Source organism: Boleophthalmus pectinirostris, unplaced genomic scaffold (genome assembly GCF_026225935.1).
Source record: "Boleophthalmus pectinirostris isolate CB_2022bp ecotype Guang Dong unplaced genomic scaffold, ASM2622593v1 HiC_scaffold_18, whole genome shotgun sequence".
Lineage (NCBI taxonomy): Eukaryota > Metazoa > Chordata > Actinopteri > Gobiiformes > Gobiidae > Boleophthalmus > Boleophthalmus pectinirostris.
Window position 1 is genome coordinate 27,131,495 of NW_026571133.1, and position 22,270 is coordinate 27,153,764.

A 22,270-nucleotide genomic window follows, 5' to 3' on the forward strand; every position below is an offset into this window, starting at 1 on the left:
AAAGCAGGTAGGACTCTACCACTCTCTGTGTGTGTGTGTGTGTGTGTTTATCTGGCCCAGGGGAAGAGAGGCCTGCACAGTCAATACCAATTCACTGCTATTAGAAATGTGGGACAGGATGAAGAAACTATTCCTCTAAAACATACTCATGCTTGATTAGTGTTAAATCAGACGAAGTGCATTCAATAGAATATTAGAAAAAGTTACAATGAGTAGAATCATGCTTTTTGCCCAATCAAGTAATACACAGCATGTTAGCTCTCTCGGCCTCTGTGCTGTGAGCAGTAAGCGGCGCATTCCAGTAAATCACAACTAATTTCAGCCCTGCCTGACGTGCCTGCTAAAGTAGAAACACATGGACTGCCTCCCTTTTCTTTTCCTTCCTGCCACAGTCAGCCCACACTTGTCTCAGAGTCCCCCTCACATTCTCCTCCCTGCACAGACTCCAAAGTTGCAGTCCGGGCTTTTTGTTTGTGAGTTTTTATAAATTGGCTTCTATAATTTAACACCTGAAATTGTTTTTGCAATATTTTGAGTACTTTGGGGTTGTTCACGTTACCTAACCCATTTTATAACCAAACTAGACTATATTTTGTCTAGAACAATGTTAATAAACACTCTCAAAAGCAACCACATCTCCTAAAAATTGCAAGAGATTTGAGTTTACTTAAATATGTGGCAGAGAGGTGATGTCTTGTTCCAGCACATTTAACCTAATCATGTCTTTTTATTGTTTTATTCCCTGGCACATGTCTGTCTTTGGTTAAACAAAGAATACTTATCCAACATGAAATTATGCTACAGTAATAACAAATCTACACCATACTTGTAAGTGCAGAGTACACTTTTTGTAAGGGTGTTGCATCCTCTGCATGTGTCTGTTTACAATGTTTGTTTGTAGTGGGAACACTGATTTTACTGTAATATTGTAGATATTCTAAGTACATCTATTCATTTACTACAACACTGGTGTACTACATTTATATTTTATATCAACTGTATGTAGAATAGACAGTAAAATTCCTAAGCTTTTTTTTTTTTAGTTAAAATGTCCATCATAGTACATAATAAAAGCTTCGGCTCCAAATCAATGATGTGACTTGAAAACAAGGTTGAAAGTGTTCTTGTCCATTTAGTCTAGCTAAAATTTCCTCTTTTTAAAACCGCAAATACGACCCAAATATTTTCCTTTTTTCCCCGTCTCATAGCAACTGAAGAACAGTTTTCCAATGACATCAGGCCAGAGAGCAACAAAATGAGACAGAGCTATTTTCCCTTTTTCTTAGGGACCTGGATTCAATGAAGTTCGACGTGGCTGAAAAACGTTTACAATTAGAGTGTTTACAATTAGAGAAAGGCATCCTGGGACAAAATTGAGTGGTAGAGTAAAGACTTTTGAGACAAGCCAAAAGATGTCTACAAGTTGCAATTAGTGAACAAGATACAGAGGTGATTAATTAGCATCCACACCCCACCTACTTAAGTGACAAAGCCTAGAAAGACCAATGTCTTTTTTCCTTTTTTCTGCTCGCTTTGAGGAACATGCATTCCTGTCTTCACGTTGCTTTGACTGAGGTGACAACAGGATTGGGCTAGCAATTTTGTACTAACTGACATCATCAACAACAGGCTGTCTCTATGTGATAGGCGTGTGTAAAGCATACATACCGTCGATCGTTCCTTTTACGTCGAAAAAGCTTTTTGGTGTTTGCAATTTCAGCTTCATTAGGAAGTGGTGGAAAGACCTTAGGAAACAAACAAAACAAAACATTAGCCACTATTATATACATTACTACTATTGTGCAATACCTAAAATTTGATATTGAAGTATTTTGGACCAGTATTAGTATATATTTTTTATCAGTACGTTACCAGTTACTACTGTTTATAATAACAACAGGGTGGTTAAATAAATGACACAAATCGCACAACAGTAAAATTCTTAGATCTGTTATTAATACAATTGCAATACTGAATGATATCAATTCATTTACCAAGCCAGGTCATCAATGCAAATGAGAAGGTGTTCTCAATTGACTTACCTGGTAAAATATTGAATAAATAAATAAAAACGACCAATCTGCATAATTCTAATAGTTACAATGGCCCTTAGTTACTAGATGTTTGTGTTCCAGGCATGTTCTATAACCGTTTCAGTGATGTTAAATTAAGAACAGTAACTCTCAGATAGTTAGTCTAGTCCTGTGTTTGTCAAACAGTGGTACTCCTTCAGGTGGTACTTGCATGCTATATATCAAAGTAAAAGCAAATCTGTGGCATTTAATAACCCTACCAACAGTTATAAAATTTTGGAGGCTGATGCTCCTATTGATAGTAAGTGTGTTATGAGTAGAAATGTACCTCATTAAATAAGCCTTCTCAGATTTGACACAAAGACAATGTTGGCCAAAATGACCTTAATATAACAATAATTGAAAAAAAAAAAAAAAAAAAAAGAACAAAAAAACAAACACACTAAAATGCCTCATGATGTTGTGCTTAAGGAGTTTGTTACACGACATTGGTGCTCTGCTCTGCACCTTCTTGCAAATTGTTGGGGTCCTAATTGAATCCAGATGTGACAGAGAAAAAGAACAGAGAACTGTATTTCTGTGGCAGAATAAAAATGAACACTTTTAAAAATCCTACACTATGTGAGTTCCAACTTGAAGTCTGTGGGGATGACAAAGAAGGCGAGGTCTCATGAAGAATGAAAGACGAATGGTTGCATGTTTGCTACTGTAGTTCTCCTCTAGGATATCATTAGCCGTAATTCTGCCTTCAAATAGTAACCAGATGACGGGGAGTGCACAAGCTAAAGAATTCAGAATGGCAATAGTGCACAAGTACACAACAATTTATAAACAACTCCGTTAAGACCCATGACAACAATAGTATTTTAACATAATACCAACTGCTAATACTTATACTATAGCTATTAACTCTGTATCTAGGACAGTATAGTGTATATAGTATATTTCGAAAACACAGTAATAATCACAGAAGACCAGTTTAACACAAGACAAAAAAGTTACATTAACCATTAGCACAACCAATAAAAAATACAATATATAACACACATAACTTGATGTACTCTGTACGCACATGTGACACAAACACAGAGCAGGGTAATGGAGAGCTTTTGAAAGCAGACTACACTGTGTGTATGTGAAAGTCCTATCTGTAGGTGGCAGTCAGTGTATGATAGATCAAAGCAGGGTGTGTGCTGTGCTGGTCAGCAGCCAGCGAACCTCTGACCCCGCGGCAGCCACAGCCAGCTCTGTGGACGTGACAGGGAGAGTAAGAGGGGCTTTAGAAGCTACAACAGGACTGGACCACTGAAAGACAGACATCATACTGGAGGTTGAACTTTGTGGATTTCATCAAAAACAGACAGTGCTGTATACTGAAATACCAATGTAACCCACTCCAAGCTTTACAGTTGAATGATTTCTTTATTTACGGTATGTGTGTGGCTCAATGGTTGGCGCTGTGGAGCATATGCAGGGTAAGGTTGATTTAAGTTTGAATCCCGGCTTCAGACTGATTACAATCTGTATGCTCTCCTATGCTCTGACCAGCAAAGTATTTTGCACCTTATTTGAGTTTTATTATTATATTTCTGGTTCGTCCACATGCAAAATAAACGCAAAACCATGGTTATTAGCATAAACATATTAATTGTTCAAGTTTTAAGTTCAGTCAAATTGATATATTAACATAGCCTAGTTATGATTAACACAGCTAGAAATCTTTAGGTAAAATGCCCATTACTTTAACTAGCTGATGTTCTCTGTGTATGGCCTTTCAACAACTTGCTTCAAAGCTCCTAAATGTGTAGAATTGATATAACCTTACACTTATTATCAACAAAGTCTTTCCAAAACAAAATATGCCTGGATACAAGGGTATAAGTAACAAGGAAGGAAAGTAGGGAAATGAGCAAAGAGCACAGCAATAGAAATGTGTGGAATAGAAACGAAAACTATAAGCTCCAGTTTAATGGCATAGAAAGTGAAGTGTGCATCTTCCTGTTCCCTCTAGTGTACGACAATTCGACTGTGGTGCTCATTCACTCAGTCCATTGTTTCTTTCGGCTTATTTATGTTACAAGGGCCCTTGGCCAAGAACAATAAATTTTGAACTGCCCCAGGGGTGGCATTACAGGACAGGTTGTTGAAGAGAGAAAAGGATATGAAGAATGACAACGTGAGAGATTGAAAATACAAGATGGTATGAAATTCATATAGAGGAAGGGCATGCAAGCTCAAATAACTTGGCTGCTTGGCTAGTTACTGTTGAATATTAACACACAGAATATTTTGATGTCAATGTTTATTAAAATAATTGGTATCTTAAATTCTTTATAGATTTTACTCATATTGAGATCATATCAAGAAAAAGTCAAAGTAGTAAAATAAAACAAATTCTAACTGTCAATTTTTTTACTCTGCAGAAAACATGAGGAATACTGGTAGATATCTACTTCACTTATGTCTGAAATCAAGTTGAGATTAGGCATTTCTCAAATTGACTTTGTGTAAAAGCTCATGTTGAAGGATTTGTGGGCCTGTGTTCCGTGATCCCTACATTCTGCCTTTCATGTAAGTTCCACTGCAGCTGAAGCCTGCCAGCAGAGCAGAGAGGAGAGATTTAAAAGTGCCACAGTCAGGTATAATGGGTGATGGGTGATAAGAGGCAAAGATGTGAGGCTCTGACATCCATGTCTCATTTAATAAGCGATGTGAAGCCGCAGATAGACAGGTGCTTCAAAGTCCTCTCCTGCAGGGAGAGATGGAGCCACTGTAGATCAAAGTGTAAGGCAGAAAACTCTGAAAACACAGAGCACCCTATAGAAATGTAATCAGGTGACTCCTGCAGAGGTTTCACGCCATTACAACTCTGTACAGACCCTTTTTACATAGATAAAAAGGACAGTACATGTCATGCGTACACCCCAGTTGAACTTATTCACTTAAAAGCACTTGACATAGTCCTGACTCAGTGAAGTGGATAATTTGATTAGTATGATTAGTATGAGTAGTAGATTAGTATGTTGCTTCTACATTTATTTAGTTTTGGGTTGCCTTTGTCATTTTATATTTTTGATAACATTTTTGGTAAATCAAATGATCAGGCCTTATGCCTTATGAGTTTTTAATTTATTTTTATTTAATGAGACAGGGAGAGTGCACAATTTTTGCATTAACCTTAACAGGAAAGATGCTTTACCAGGTTGTAGAACCAGTGTTAATTTCCACCTTTAGTCCCTGGGCAGGTTCATTGATTTATTGTAATTAACTGACCTTGGCTATCAACTGTTCTTCCCGGAGACCTATGTAGCATGTTTTAGGTTGATGGGGAAATCCCATCCAGACATGGGGAGAAACATGCAAACTCCACACAGAAAGGTCTAGGTGACCCGGGGATTGAATCTGGAACCTTCTTGCTGTTAGGCATGAGTGACTTTGCCCCAGGTGGTCATTGCCAATTCACAGCATTCTGGAAACACTTATACAATGTAATTTATGACAAGAGGCCCAGCAAAAACAACAACCTAAAGACCACAATCTTAAAATATTGTTCATCATATTGTTGACTACTCAAAACAGTGTTGTGCCAGCAATGTGTTCCATATGTTAATTGCACTAAAAACAAGAGAAAGAAATGTAAGCACTACTTTTAGTCTTCACTAGAATAGCAAGTGAAAAAGTCTGGTTGAGCATTGTTCAAAAGTGTTGCTGATTCGCCTTGGACAGCTCAGAGGCAATAATTGTCTTGCTCTGTGGCAAGTGTCCAGGTAACCCGCTTCCACACATGTCCCCCCAGACTCTCCCATGCTCACAATGAAACCAGTGCAGCGTACGGCTGTCATTACGCCTGCAGTGTGTGGGTAGCAGGAGCCAACCAGAAGTAAAAACCAGGACAATGACAGGAAGAGTCTGCAGGGAGGGGGTTGCCGGTCGCCATGACCCCCAGCATATTGTTCTGCTGCCCACCAATATTTGAAGGATGGATGGGAAGACTGAAGGACAACACCATAAGAGGACATAGGAGGTCCCAGGGTGATGAAGACCAGAGGAAAACGGAAACAACTAATAGGAAGATGCAGCAAGAGACTGGTCAAAAATGAGATGGACAATAAACTTGTTGTGTGATGAAAGAAATACAGTATGCAGATTATTTAGAAGGGAGTACAAATCCCACACAAACTGGCAGCTGACAGACAACCCACCACAACAGTGCGCCCGCCCCCGGTGTCTCTCAGCAGTTACAGTCCTGCTCTGAGGCACGTACACTTCCAAGCGCTGGGGCCAACCAGTCTGTGCTGTCTCTGCTCCAGACTGCAGCTTTGTTCCCGTTGGACGGCTTTGTTCACCGGACCTACAGACCGGATGTCTTCTTGTGGCCTGGTGGCTTTCTCACCCTATCCCCCCTCATTTATTATTACATAAATTCTGTCAGTTTAGTGTACAGAATAATTTACAAACCATGTCTTAACATTTTCATGTTATTTAAAGAGTTACCTTAGAAAGTGTGTTTGCTGATTTCAGCAAGTAATTTAGCAAAACCGAATATACTTATTGACAGTAGTGGTTGCAATGTATATACTGAATTTATATGCTATTATACTTTTTTGTATATTTTTAGATAACATTCAAGACAATGACAACCAGCTATTTACTTAAATCTCCATACAACTCCATACAATTATGTGCTTTTGGAGCCATGTTTTGACATGCTGTCACCTTAAGCTGAAAAGACATGGGTGGGTAAATGTTTGCTAGCATCATTTCACAGGTAAATGTAGAGAACTCCCACACAAACCCTCTGGCAACACAAACAGTGTAGCTGTCACAACATTGGGGATCTCGCTGACACAATTGTGCTGATGAGCCAAACATCATGCAAGTGTCCACACTGTACTACGTCAGACTCAGGACAAAGTGAAGTGAGCCAAGAATAAACAAAATCCCCATTTTATCGGAAAAATGTCCCATCCGGTTTTTACAAGTGTTGGAGGTCGGAGGTAGCCTAGGTTTAAATTATTCATCTAGAGTTAATATCCCTCAATAGAAATGCACACAGAGTTGTTTGCTATATTGTGGCCAAGTGTGAATCCACATTGGACAGTAAGAAATACCTGCCATAAATCGAAACAACAAAACGTGTCCTTCTGGATCCTACATTCCTGTGCCATTACAACATGACAGTGGACGTGCTGGCTGACTTAGTGTGTGGCTAGTGTGCATTCAGGATGACATTCCAGAGAGGCCAGGGAAGGTGCAGCATAATCCCAGGGCAAGAGGAGGAAGCCCTTTCTCACTGGACTGCCTCACACACCCACACACTCAAACAAGATGTTTTTTCCACATCCCATGGCTCTTTGGAAGTTATTCTGGCTCGTGGAAAAAGGAAGTGATATTGGCAGGAAGTGCGGAAGGTAGACGGGGACTTTGAATGATGTAGCCATACAGTAGCTGGAGGTGACAACAGGGCAAGTCTAGGAGATAGTTAAATTACTAACTATAGTTCATGGTATATAGATGCATACGATCTTAAAATATTTGTGATAGAACTTTTGACTATTTATCTCTTGGCTTTCTCAAATATCATTTAACAGTTTACAACAACTAAAACAATTGAATATCTTCGCTTTTCTGATGTACACAAGTTAAAAGTACAGTATTTCTGACGGCATGTTCAGATGTGGTCATTATGTATTAAATCATTGTTTATTACGCTTTATGTTTGCTGAAACCTCAGTTAGCACAAAACCAAAGATGGAAATTTTGTACTGAAAATGGGTAATGTAAGGACACTTGCAAAACAGTTCCAGTTAAGACAATCCCATCGCGCCATGTCTTGCCATCCACACAGAAAATCCCCTGAAATATTCTTTGTGCCTTCAATATCTGATCAGTAATCTCCATGTGATTTAGTCATGATCTGATTTACTCAATTCTGAAGCAAAAGGCTACAACTTATTACTAAGAGATGTGAATATGGCAAATAAAAACTAAAATGTCTTGTGTTTTGTCATGTCTTAATAGAGTTTGAAACGGGTCAAACAGTCCAGTGACCCCTCTGTGTTTCCTGTGTCCGCATGTGTCCAATCCAGCAGAGAAATGTAACAGGTCTGATATTTGGTTCACGCTGAATGAACGGAAACTGTAAACTTGGCAGCAGAGAGAACGGCAAAAATGAGGAATCCATCATAGAAGAGTGAAGGAGTTACTAGACTAAAGAGCTCAGTTGGAAGAGCAAGTCAAAGAGTTCAAACACTATGAAAGTGATTTGGTGTAAATACACTACAAGTCAAAAATTTAGACACACCCATATATTCAATGTTTTTTTTCTTCTAAGTTTACTACTTTCTACATTTTATATAAATGAACAAGACATCAAGCTGATACAAGATATATGGAAATATGTAGGAAAGAAATAAAGTTTAAGGTAAATAACTCAACAGAATATTTAGCAAAGTATCCACCCTTTGCTTTCTCTCAATGAGCTTCTGGATGAAGTCTGCTGAAAAAGTTTTCATTTCAAAGCTGTGCCCGGTCAAGATCAAGAAATACCAATACTGAAAAACAGTGATGAAAGCAAAAGGCAACCATTTTTAAATTTTGAATTATAAGTTTTGGGTTATATAGGGGCATAATTATAATTATAATTATTATTATAATAATTTTGGGCATAATAGCTAACAAAATAAAAAGTATACTAGTAAAAGGAGGACAATTTAGCAGTGACAAACCTTCTCTCATATTTGCTATATAGGAAATACAGCGGGGAAGGAATGTTTACAGAGCTGTAATACTTACAAGGCTCCACCAGGGGTCATGACAGAGCCACATTCAATTCCTCTGGCTGTATTAACTTTTGACCAGCAGATGCCAGCATAGACTCGACTCCAATTCAAAAAGCATGCAATGAGGCAAAATAATTTGTTCACTAAAATATTAAGTTCAAACTATTAAACAGATTTTTTCAGATTCTATCTGTGATTCTATTCCATTTAAAAGCAGCCAGGAGCACAGGTAGAGGTAGGATAAACCTTTAACAAGTAGATGGAATTAATAAAATTTACAATCTCAAATAACAATTATTGAGTATTGTGATGCCATAAGAAAACTTCAAAGTTTAACATTCTTCCTAAATATATTTCCTAATTTTTTATTCTAATTTAAAAATCTTTATTTTTAATTTAAGTGTACCTACAGAAACATGCCACTTGGTGGCAGAGTCTACAAAATAGTTCTGTTCCCATGTGACACAATTTTGGAACCATACAAAAGTCACAAATCTAAATTATTGTCCAAAACTTTTTTGTAAAATTTACTCAACAAACATGAATGACAAAAAAAACAACAACAACATCACGGGTTTGTTCAGCATTACAACCTTGAAAGAAAGTGACTTACAGAGCGCAGATGAGGCAGGAACCTCTCAATCTCATTCATGTCTATGCCATCGTCCTCGTCACACTGATCTTTATTCATCCTATGGGCAGAATGCAGAGGTTAGAGTATGTGTACCATGACTTCTAAGATGTCTTTATTACAGAATGATTTATTACCCCTCTCTTTCAATGTGTGGCAGATGCTTTGGTGATCCCCTCGGGGTTCTTCTGTGGAAATGGCTAAAATCCAGCTTCTCTGGTTGTACATCCCAACCAGTACCGCTAAAGGGGTAATGGTGAAGAAAAGTGCCAATATATGCTTAAATACAGACATAATGTAAAAGTAAAAATAAGGTAAGCAACTTAAGAGCTTAAGAGAAGAACAATAAAGCTGAAGTACCCATTGTTATCCTCATCTTTTCATCTTTCTTTAATGCCAAACTTCACTGAACCAACCAACAGTCAACACTGCTTGAAATTTAAATATATATTTGTATTTTTCCTCACAGTTGTGTCACATCACTGCTCAAAAATATATTACAGCATTAAATGACAGTTACTCATTCACACCAAATCAAAGGTGAATCTTGAAAATAAAGACAATTTCAGACAGCTGCTTTTTAATATAATATTAAAGTTTTGTGCTCTACTGAAGTAAGCTGCATTTCTCTGTACTAGATGTACCACATGCGTGCAGTTGGTGAGGAAGTCTAATTTAATGAGGTTTAGTATGCACTGTGCCTGCCTGTAATAAATTGAATTAAAATCTATTATTTGAATTATAGATATATATCATATAAAACTGCACTTCCATCTTGTCAAAAATACAAATTCAGTATGTTCATGGTGCCAATTTTCATCTTCAGACATTTTGATTTGGCAAAAATGTAAAATTAAACACAACATAACTGAAGTGAAGGCTCTTTCTGACAGACTTTCTGTCTATAATACTGTGTTACTGAGCAATGAATTTCCTAAAGCAAAGCACTTACCCAAGTGAGTCCATTGTGTTAGCAGCCCATATGTCAGTACCCAAGATGTCAAAGCCATCCATGTTACCATTCTAGATGACAGGATATTACAAGATGTAAAAAGAAATGTTTTCCACTTAACAGGCATTATGGTGCATTAGCAGTGTACACTGTAACTCTCACCTTAGAGTGGCCTCTGAACTGGTTGTTTCTGCTTTTGCTGCCTGACCGCGAGCCAGAGCCGGGTCTAGAGCCTGAGCTTGGTCTGGACCCAGTGCTTCCGTTACTGCTGTGCTCCCACTCATCCTGTAAAAACACAATGACATGTTTAAAAAGACAACAGATATAAATAATATTGTTATATGATATGAATGATATAATATACACCATTATTTTGAGGTTTACAAAAGAAAACATTTATAGGTTTTTTATGGTAAAAGGAGAAATTCAGTTTGTCAACAGGACAAAAGTTTATTTGGTCAAATATGTTTCACAGCTCATCCAAGGACGCTGGTGGACACTGCCTTATATCTGTCTGAAAGGAGGAGCTAACTACAGTGAAACTAGTCTGAAACTAACACACCTGCTTGTTTACAGTTTCTGTTAGTTAGCTAGGCCTATTGAATTTAGGCCTATTGAAGACATCTGGTCTGTAGGTCTGGGTCAAATTAGTATAACCATTCAGGGCCATAATGGGTGCTTTCACACCATCCCTATTGTTTTGTTTGTTTTGATTTATGGTTGAGGATGGAGTTGTAAATAGGAGACAAATGATGTCTGAGTCCTCCATTTCTGTTCAAGGAAGGATTCCCTTTCTTATCAACTTTTTAACTTATTATGCTAATTTGACCCCACACTCAGTGCAAGTTTTTTTAAATTGGTTGCACACTCTAATCGTAATTATTATGAGATTTCTTTTAGAGCTCAAATTATTAAAATGATATGTACACTGCTCTATAATCTAATTTCTTTCTGATCATGATCCCTCTGATTGCTCACATCAGATTTAGCAGTTTACATTTACAATTGACAATTTAAATGTTCAATGTCCAGAAATCAGATAATAATCAGATTTTGATGTGAATTTAAACAGCCACTGATTGCAAAAAATGTTATTAGGAGAATGTACAGAAATAGTGAACTATTCTTTTTTTTAATCACCTGCAAAGTCTATCATAATTTGATGGCTCACTATTCAATAATAATCATGATACAACATCATACGACAATCAGTATATAACACATTAGGGCTGTGCCAAAAATTGAAAGATCAGTAGATCACGATCTCTACTTCGGTCGATCTCGATGATACAGCATGAGCATTTTAATCAACAGGTCTATAGCCAATCATGTGGCAGTAAGAGCACGTGGTGCTGACGAGGATTTATGCTCTTGTTCAGGAAAAAGCAGCCACAGCGTGTTTCTTTGTCTCCTCATGTGTTCACAAGTTTTGACTTAAATCTGCACAATTTGACTAAAAGTCCAGTGTCTCTCCCTCTGTCTCCATGTGTGTCTATCTGCGTCTTACTTCCCCTCCCTCTCCCTTTCTGATCCAGGTGCAGATCCTCACCTTTTCTCCTCTTTCTCTCCTTTTGTGCTTACAATTATAATCCAAGTTATGGAAAGTAAATGACTATTTTCCCACTGTTTAGTTTATGAGTGAAACTTAAGTCCTCATTTAGCACACAAACATCGCACGTGATTCTGTTGATATTAGGGTGACCAGAAAAAATTCTATAAGGTTCACACACTTTCCAATAGGAAAAGTCCCAAATTTTAGCTCCCAACTCCTTTTTTGAGTTTTGGAGTTTGTCATTAAAAATATTTTGTCAACTCCCCCCTGACCTGTTTTGAGTAGAGTTGTCCAAGGAGCCACTTTCAGATTGCTGTATCTAAAAAACTATTTATGGTAGGTCCTTCAAATTTTCAAGGATTAAATTTTGGCAAATGTACTTGTAGAATATGAACTTTTACACATGTGTTTTTGATTTAACACAGATTTCTGGGGGCTTGAATTTGCTTGAAAATTCTACTCTTTAAATCTGAGGGCATCTTTAAAGGACTGTTGAAAGTGCAATTTCAAAGACAGAGGTTTGATATTGAACATACACCTTCCCACACATGCTGTGTACTTTGTATTTTAAACTTTGGTGCCATCTTTACTATGTTATACCAAAAAAAAATGATAGCACCCACCAACATAAAATGGACCATTTTAGAAAGACTAGATGTCTGTTCTTAAAACATACCCAAAATTTGTGATGGTGTTCTGCCTTATTTTTGCAAAATGAATTTTGAAAATGTGGTGTCCACATACATGCATAGCATTCATGGACTCTGAAGGCACTTTCAGAAGCTAAGAACACACTGAATATATGACACACAGTTTAAACTCAACAAAATGCTTGATTTGATTACTCAACTATTGTAAATTAGCTCTACTCTTTGAGGAAACTTTCAGATGTTTTGGTGTAACACTCTTGAATATAGGCATCCTGTTGTAATGCTAGGAACATCTATTTTAGAAATTATGTGTTGTAAAGGTACCCAGCACAAGTTTTCTCTCCTGGGCCAGAAGAAACTTTTTGCTGGGTTGTGTGGATGCATGAATTATTTATCTGCACATCTTGCTGGGCTTCAGATGTCTCTCTAATGCTTCCCACCCACCTGTGATGGTCATAAACACAGGTTACATATTGGCCAGATCATGTCACTGATTTGGAAGCCCTGTGAAACCTCTCTGATACCTGGCACTGCGAGTACATTTGCAAATCTGCTTTCCAGCTTGTCAGCCATGGACTTCACATACTCATGCCATCTTTAGTTTGATTTTTACACAGCAACATCACACTCAGAACATCTCACCATGACTGACGACGACTGACTTACTGACCCACCACATTGTGTATGTTTTTTTAGTTCTTTAGTTAAAAAACATATATAACCCCTCGCCTCCCTCTATTTGTTTTCTGTCTTTACGCAGGATCGTAACAGACATGTTTCTATTTCTATATTTAAAGACTACACATAAGTTATACTTCAAGTATAGTTTATTAAGAATGAAATGAAACATTTTGTTGAGTTTAAGATGTGTGTCATGTGTGTGTATGTCATGTGTATGTTCAGTGTTTTCTTGCCTTCATAGTCCATGAATGCTACGCATGTGTGTGGACACCACATTTTCAAAAATTAATTTTCCAAAAATAAGGCAGAACATCATCACAAATTTTGGATATGTTAAAAATAGACATCTCGTCTCTCTAAAACAGTCCATTTTATGTTGTTGGGTGCTATTCTTTTGTTTTGTTTTTTTGGTATAACAGGGTAAAGATGTCATCAAATTTATTTTTTCCATTTTTAATACTTAATATTTTCTAGAGTGTTCATCACAGAGGGTCAGTTTTAAAATACAAGACAGTATACAGCATCCACACATGCTGTGTACTTTGTATTTTAAGGTGTATGTTCAATATCAAACCTGTCTTTGAAATGAAACTTTCCACAGTCCTTTAAAGAGTAGAATTTTCAAGCAAATTCAAGTCCCCAGAAATCTGTGATAACTCAAAAGCACATGTGTAAAAGTTCATATTCTACAAGTACATTTGCCAAAATTTAATCCTTGAAAATTTAAAGGACCTACCTTAAATAGTTTTTTAGATACCGCAATCTGAAAGTGGCTAATTGGACAACTCTGCTCAAAGCAGGTCAGGGGGAGTTGACAAAATATTTTTAATGACAAAATTATATGAAGTTGGGAGCTAAAATTTGGGACTTTTCCTATTGGAAAGTGTGCGAACCTCCTAGAATTTCTTCAATCAAATCTGAGATGGTTGGGTGGGGGCATTCGGAGATTTGGTGTGGATTGACCCTACAGTGTAATTTGCTGTTAGCATGCAGGCTAATATCTGCCTCCCCTCTTTTCTACACACTTTACAGAATGCTTTCATTTCATTGTTTAGGGCTTTGGCAATTCACGGGAACTTGTCCACCCACTCCTCCCGATACCGGCTTTGACACATGTCAAATTAATAAAAATTAGCTTATTGGCAGTGCTTAATTGTAGAAGGTTAAAAAATAAAGTAGACAGACTGTAGCCTGAGGCTGTGTGCAGCCTATCAGCAGCAGTCAGAGCTGAATGCAGGCGACTCAACCTCTCTACAAACTAGAGCCCGACCGATATATCGGCCAATATGGGCACCTGGAGACATATCGGCTATTGGCCGATATGCTTGCTGATATGAGCCGATATTTCACGTGGGCATGTTATATCTCGCTATAAAGCTTAGACTCTCTACATTATGTTCATTTAATCCAATTTACAGACAGATAAATATCCTAATGTGTGGCTCCGCATCAGTATTTATCAACGGTGTAATTTGTCTGTGTCTGTGTCCGTACTGTCCCTGAACACACCACCAGAGTGACGTCACTTCACTCGCATGTGTTTGTTTACACCCGCAGTGGTGCGCAACATTGAGATTATATTCTTTTTCGGACAATCGGTTTGAGTCTGGATTAAAAGGACATTTATTAGTGCAGACTTGTGATGTGAGGAGGAGCCCGTGTGAGCGGTGAGTGTTGGAAATACATCGACTTTGAAGCTAGTTTAGGTTTTGTTAGCAATTAGCTGCTGTAGCTCCCACACATAAACAGGCTGTTTTCTATTGGTCTATTGTAAGGTGACTATATTGGCCGTATATTTGTTACTGGACCAGTATTGATATGTAAATGAGCTGTGAATAGACGTGTGAATGATCCACATTTATGCATATAATTAATTACTGCGGTGCACACATTTTTATGGCTAAAGGCTAATAGCGATAGTTTACTAGCTAGGAGTTATGGGTCGGTCGCGATCGAAGCGGCTCTTAGATCCGGCTCTTTGAAGCGAACAACGGGAGCATGTTTCTTATTGGGAGCCGTGTTTTCTCTTTTTCTCACTTTTTCTCTTCATGCCGCATGTAGACCTGTAGTTTGACAGCAGCAGCGGCTGAAAACTAAACTTTCAGAAATCTGCGTGTGCATAGGATAAAAAAAAGTGCATATTTGGCTGCAGTTCAGCATAAAATGAATAAACCAGGACTAATCTTGGGCTCGAGTGAAGGAGAAAGATAGAAACCGAGTCCCGACACTCAGTCCTGGTTCAGTTCTGGTTTAGTCCTGCTTGCAACAAAACAATCTCAAGAGTCGCTTGGGAGCCGAAAGAGCCAGCTGCTTTAGTGAGCCGAGCCGGTTCTCCAAAAAAAACCCCAAAAAAACTGGAATACCCATCACTAGCAGTGACAGTAACAGTAGCTAGAATGTGATGCAAAAATGCCATTAGGCCAATCTACTGTATGTAAATATGATGTAAAGAGTCAAAATAACAATAAATGTTGCCTAAATAAACCCAATTTAGAATTCACTAGAGCCAAACCTAAGTTTTTTAATCAATTCAAGATTTACAGTGAATTTTTACATCACTAAATATATCGGCGATTATATCGGCTATCGGCAGCCCCAACTCCCATTATATCGGTTTCATATCGGCCACAACAAAATCCATATCAGTCGGGCTCTACTACAAACAAACAGTTTTTAATGTTTATCAAAAAAATAACTACTTACTATTCCTTTTTAGAGTAATTTTCAGGACATTTAGGGCCAAATTCAGTATTCAAAACAGCAGCTAAAATTTCAGGACTGTCCTGAATTTTTCGGGATGTCTGGTTGATATCCAGTTGATATTGCTAGCACACGTATATGTGTTTCGGCTGCTAGCGGTAATGTGCATATGCTTTTAGGTTTAATATATTTTACAAACTCATTCCAAACTTTACATGTAGATTTCTCCATAACAACGTGACATAAAACTGTAGTGGTCCTGACACTCTGCTCTTTATGCCTAAAATATGTCTGTTTTCAATCATGAATAATGAATTGAATCGAAATACAAGATCAATCAATATGGGGAAAAGAAATAATTTTTTGCTGAGCCCTATAACAAATCATATTTTACAATATATCACAATTCTTAAACATACATACTTCATTTTAATAATCAAAACAGTCAGTCGGTCATTTTCTATTCCATTCCATCCATTTCAGTCATTTAGGTCATTTGTATTACCTAATCAAGTTTCCTTGATTTGTAGTGATTCCAGTGCCTCAACAATATACCAAAAATACTGTTGATGATACTGCATCAAAGTTAAAGTTTAGGCACACCTCCTACTCTCATGAATACTCAAAAAGTATCCATGAGTTTTCTTGCAGTAGTAGGCCAATGCTCATATACTGTCAGTGCGGTTTCAGTAGAGATTACTCAAAGTTATTCAGTGGTCAACAATAACACTGACATAATTCCTTATCCAAACGTGGTATATAGCAATATGCTCTCGTATATAACTATAGTATGCACCACAGGAGTAAGGATCATAAGAGGAACTCTACCAACAAAACCACTGTCGCATAAGCCACATGCAGAAGAAAGTAGTACTTACTGGTTTAAATGATCCTGTACCATGTGATGACGTCCACTCTTTCTGGTTGTTGCAGTCGTCGGTCCACTGTGCAAGAAAGATGACAAAGCTATTATTACTATTTATAGCATAATACTCATTCATTAAGGATTTTATTAATACAAATATGATCACTTCAGTCTAAAAGTTTAGATTTTTTTAAAGTAAAAATCAAACTTACCACTTGTGTCAAGTTGCCACTATTGTCCAAGTCCAAGTCTTCGTCTCCCTTTTCTCCTAGAAGCCCCTGCACCTGATACTCCAGCACGTAGCTGTCAATGAAGCGTTCCAGCTCTTCGATTTCTTGAGAGCGTGTGCTCCCTGCTTCAGACGATGCAGATGCAACAGAGGAGTTCTCCATAGCAACGGGCTTAGAGACAGATGGTCAGGGGAAAGGGAGGAGGACAGACCTGTGGAAAAGGACAAAATAAAATTTATAAAAACGCAACAATACCTGGAATTGTTTGAAAGCCTTGCCAAAATCATTCTATAAATAATATAACATATAAAAACACCTCATTCCTAATGCACTTAAATCACACCCATCTCACTCCTTTTCCAAATTGTGCTGTTGTCTGTCCTCTGGGAGTATCTGATCACCTGTCTCCATGCCAACAGGGGGGGCGGCGTCTTGCGTAGCTGTCTATACCACTACTAAGCTCCTTTACATCAGGGCCTGATCACTAGCCATGCAAAGAGGATTTATCCCTGCAGCACAGTGTCAGCTGAGCCTTGGGCGCACACTGGGAAACTGGTGCAGCCAACAGGCGAACAACTTAACCCTCAATACTTTCTGTTGGTTGTGTCACTTTACTTGTAATCTCAACACTGTTGTGGTATCAGTATGACGAAGTAAAAATTCTTATTAACAATAAATGTGTGTGTGTATGTGTGTGTATTTACTACCTGCCTAGGCACAACACATGGAAATTAGCACCTTTGCTATAATTGCTATATAAATATTTACAATTTAAGGGCTACAGAATCAGATGTTCATTGATATGCACAGTCCCTAGAAAAAAATAAACAAGCTGAGTAACAAACAAGATCCTGTAATACTGGAAAGTGATTGAGAAGAGTAGTAATATGCATTTGGTTTAGGCCATTTTAAGCAAGGTCACTAAACGGACCCTTTGGACTGTAATAGTAGGAGTAATAATGGTAGTAGTAACTACTGCATTCATGGATTTGCTTCACAGTCTAGTCAAGAAATATATATAAGAATCATTGTATCAACTCTCGCCAAACCATGTCAATTTGGTTATCATAAGTGATTTAAATACATACAGATTAGGTTATACTGTATTTGCATCAAGCAGATGACCTTGTTCTCCTTGACATGATGTACTGCCTGAGGTTAAACAACTACCAAACGATTTCCATCCATTAATGTGACCACGCTATTGTACTCTTATGTGTCCACTACAATAAGGTACACTTAATAGTCATCTTTACAGTTCTTTACAGCTGGCATTATTTTATTGCAATAGTTGAGAAGATAACTTTCCGAAGGGGTAGGCATCGCACAATATAGCAGATTATTAACAGTATATTTTATTTATTTATTTTATTTAATGAGAATATTGCAAATGTTGTTTTGGCGATACGCAAAATTTGAGAATCAAGTATATTTATAATTTTTGCAATTCATACCAAAAAGCAATATTTCTGCACTTTTGTTCGTAATTTTAAAGTTGTTTCACAATTGTCTGATAAATGAACCTCAATTTAAAACATTTCAAGATACATTTTAGTTAATTTCTGTTGGATTGCAAAAGTATCTTCTTCAGGGCACTCCAAAAAATATGGTTTTTGGTTAATATTGCCCACACCAAAATTTCAAAACAATATATTCACTAATAGTTACAAAAACCAGTGCCAGCAAGACCTAAACGGTTTTCTAGAAAACATAAGCAAAAAGAAAGTGCACACTGCTGATCTTCGATAGTCTCTGCAAGGTCAGGGGCACAAACAGCAAAGCACAGCAGCACAGCCACTGAACACCCATCACAACACTGAATCACATTACAGGATGGGGATGCAGGACTACAATGACAGAACAGCCTCTTCAATAAAGATTCTGACTGTTGACACAAGTGCAAGCGATTTTCATAATAACAACATGCCTTAGGCTCCAGCACTTACAGGCCCCTCCTATTCCTGTCTCCACCCTTTTCTCTGCCTCTAATAAATTCAACAGCTGGCTGCTTTTACCACAGCATACCTCTAGACTGCTATGACAGCTTCATAACCGACCTATCATGACCATTGAATAGGTTAAATTTTTAATTAGTGGGTCTCAAATTCATCTGAGTCCACTGAATAATAATACATTAGTTTAGCATTGTGCTTCTCCATATGCTCAAACACTTTTGTTTTCATTCATTCCATACTGTGGTAGTAAGCAAGTACAGTAGCCATGAGCCACAGCTGCCCTGGCATCTAGATTGATGAAAACACTTCTGTCATTCTTTAGACTGGCCCTTGTTCAGAACCATATTCTACCCAAGCTACAGTGTTTCCTGCAGCACTTTATAGTTAAGGCGCCTTGAAAACAAGTGGCCCCCTGCCACCTCTCCCACCCTCCTGACTTCTTTAGGCTGTATGGGTATACTGTTATAAACATAACTTGATAGTACTCAAACATTTCTTCTTATGGTAATTACAGTGTAAGGTTTGAAATAATGTACACAGTAATGAGTAATAATCAGTCAAAACATTTTACAGTGGAGTCACACAGAGGTTTGAGTCCAAAGACTTAAATTCTTCAGACAGGATGCACAGTGGAGAAAAACACAGCATGGAACAGTCTGTCACAGCCACACACTAATACCACTTGGAAATAATTGAGATACCACGGCATTGCAGGTAGGCAGAGAGGAAATTACATTTTTAACAATGGTGATAAAATCTATTTTATACCAAATGCCTCATGATCTTGTAGTAAACATAAAATATTCTAAAAATCAGACAATCACACAGGTGAAAGTAAGCTTAGGCTCACCAACAGTCAAACTATACTAAATCCTTCCAACCCAAACATAGTAAAACCTCCAACACTAGTTGTCTCAGTAGGGGTTACCTAATCTGTTCTACAACAAACATGTTAATTGTGTAGTCACAGCAGTAGTGGTAAATAGTCATATTACATTTTAAATTCTGCTTTATGGCTGAATTTATGTAGGGATTACTGTATTTTATTTATTTCAGGTGAAGTCATTTGCCAAAGGGTACAACTTTAGGAATAGAATCAACTTGGGAGTTAATACACAGGCTATCACTGAATACTACAGAAAGTGAACACTTGTGACAATAGAGACATTTTACTAGAGCCAGATCTTTGTTGTGCATTCAACCAGTGTGAAAAGCATGTTTAAAATAGAAACCACAGGCCTTCCAACATGCATAAAGTGTACACAAACATTCAGAGGCCTCAGTGCCCCTAGGTAACAAAAGTCCATGGTGTTTCTAGGGTCAATTTGACAAAAACACATACACACACAAGACATACAACTATGGCCGGACAATGTGAGGATATGCTATTTTGGTAAAATTGTGACTTTCTTCCATGCATTCCATTTAACCTAGTGATGCTCTTTGCAATGAAAACCAATATTTTCCCTAAATATTGACAGGTTTGAGTCTGAGGGCTCAGCTTGGACAGTGCTCATCTGTTACACTTAACCTGTAAACCACAATAACACACTAGCACACTGCCCACTGGGCCCAACAGTATGAGGCTGTTAGTGAACATCACCATACCTTTTTTCTCCACAGATTACTTTTTCTCTTGTTGCTAACTGAGCTAATATTGGTCTAGAAGTACACACAAGTTCCAGCTCCAAGTTACACACAAATTAAATATGTAACTCCCCTTGTATATGTAGGAAATGAGAAGAATGATTAAATCACTAGAACAAAGGAAATCAATGAAACATGTCTATATTTATATTAACTTACTAGAGTTACTGAAGCCATGTGCATGCTAGTGCTTGTTTGAATATAAGCATTCAGAATTAAAGGTCTAGTGTGGGAAAACTCTTCTTGCCTGTCAGTAGAAGTATACAGAAGGTGCAGAAATCATATGTAAACCATAAATCTATGAATTGGGGAAGCCTAAAGACTTGTAATTACAGGAGAAGTCTAGTACCTCCCCAGTGTGTGATCCTTGTGATTTAATCAGTGGCAGAATAACTGGAATTTCAAGAATATAACGACTACACTTGACATTTAGAGCAGTATAACTCAAGATTATTTTTTTATGTATGTTTTTGACACAAAAACTGGAAATGTTAGGCAGATGGGAATGTTTATTTTTTTGTAAGAACAACTACGGTCATGGTCACATTCTTCAGCATCACACACACATTTGCCCTAATGCCCTCTAGGGTCAACGAACTGCCCACAGGGGCTTTTCGTAATGAAATTATGCCAATCAAGAAATATTAATACAATACTGCAGTAAGACCTTAACAATATTGAACAGATTCCAGTGGAATAGCCAGAGCCAAAAACATACAGTAGTTTTAAAACAAGACTTCCACTGCTAATATTTGTACCCCTAACCACGACCACCACGCCCATGCTGCTTGATGCCCGAGATCTGTAATCCACACAAGATGCTAGCTAATGGTACAGTAGAAGTGAGCTTATCACAACATTTCTCTGACACTACATGAATCACATTACAGGATGCTTTACAGACGCACTCATTACATGTCATAACAATAATATTAATAACTGGGGAGCCGCTCATCCCCGGTAACAATAGTGACGCATCCATCCGGCTAACCTGCTGGCTAACATTAGCTCGATACGAAAATAAACAACGCTGAACGCGAAAATAAACAACGCTGAAATCTGCGACTGCAGACCGTGTCTAAGAGCTACACTTTATTTCAGAAGTGAATGTATGCGTGTCTTAATGAAAAAGCAACTATCCACAATGCTATGCCGTATTATCTCTGGTTACCGTAGACGGGCAGCACTATGAGTACAAACTGGTCATAACGGCTTAATGGGACAAATCCTTACCCCAAGTATGAACGAGACTCTTGGGAACTCGGGACCCTCCTCTAATATCAAACCTGCCGTGTCATAAGTGTTTTCCAACCCCAAAGAGAGGGAAGGCTTAGCTATGGTCTATGTAGCTACTGGTGTAAACTCCGCCGTCCAAAGGAAAAGGAGAATGCAGGAATGTGACGTTCAGTCCGGTTGGCAGGGCTGACACGTGCAACCGGTAAAGATGCATTGTGGGAAATGGTGTTCATAATTTCTCAACAGTTTGGAGGGGTGTCCAATCTGTTTTCATCGACGGCCGCACCAGTCTTCACTACAGATTGGTGGTCAATGCAGTAAATGATTCAAATACGCTATGTGCATGAACAGAGGCT

The 22,270-nt window shown here is 37.9% G+C and overlaps 1 protein-coding gene across 2 annotated transcripts in view; it reads right to left on the reverse strand.

Annotated features, from left to right (window-relative positions):
- The window catches only part of ctif (CBP80/20-dependent translation initiation factor), a 32,795-nt gene extending 10,725 nt beyond the window's left edge, over positions 1-22,070 (reverse strand). For both annotated transcript variants that reach the window (XM_020925166.2, XM_020925165.2), the window contains exons 1-8: positions 21,912-22,070; positions 17,059-17,287; positions 16,860-16,925; positions 10,561-10,683; positions 10,399-10,469; positions 9,584-9,688; positions 9,429-9,507; positions 1,669-1,745 (exon numbers count right to left, since the gene is read on the reverse strand). In XM_020925166.2, coding sequence (XP_020780825.1) covers positions 1,669-1,745; positions 9,429-9,507; positions 9,584-9,688; positions 10,399-10,469; positions 10,561-10,683; positions 16,860-16,925; positions 17,059-17,238 — 701 coding nt within the window. In that variant the 5' untranslated portion in view covers positions 17,239-17,287; positions 21,912-22,070. The remainder of the gene's footprint in view (positions 1-1,668; positions 1,746-9,428; positions 9,508-9,583; positions 9,689-10,398; positions 10,470-10,560; positions 10,684-16,859; positions 16,926-17,058; positions 17,288-21,911) is intronic.
- Positions 22,071-22,270: the final 200 nt, after the last annotated feature.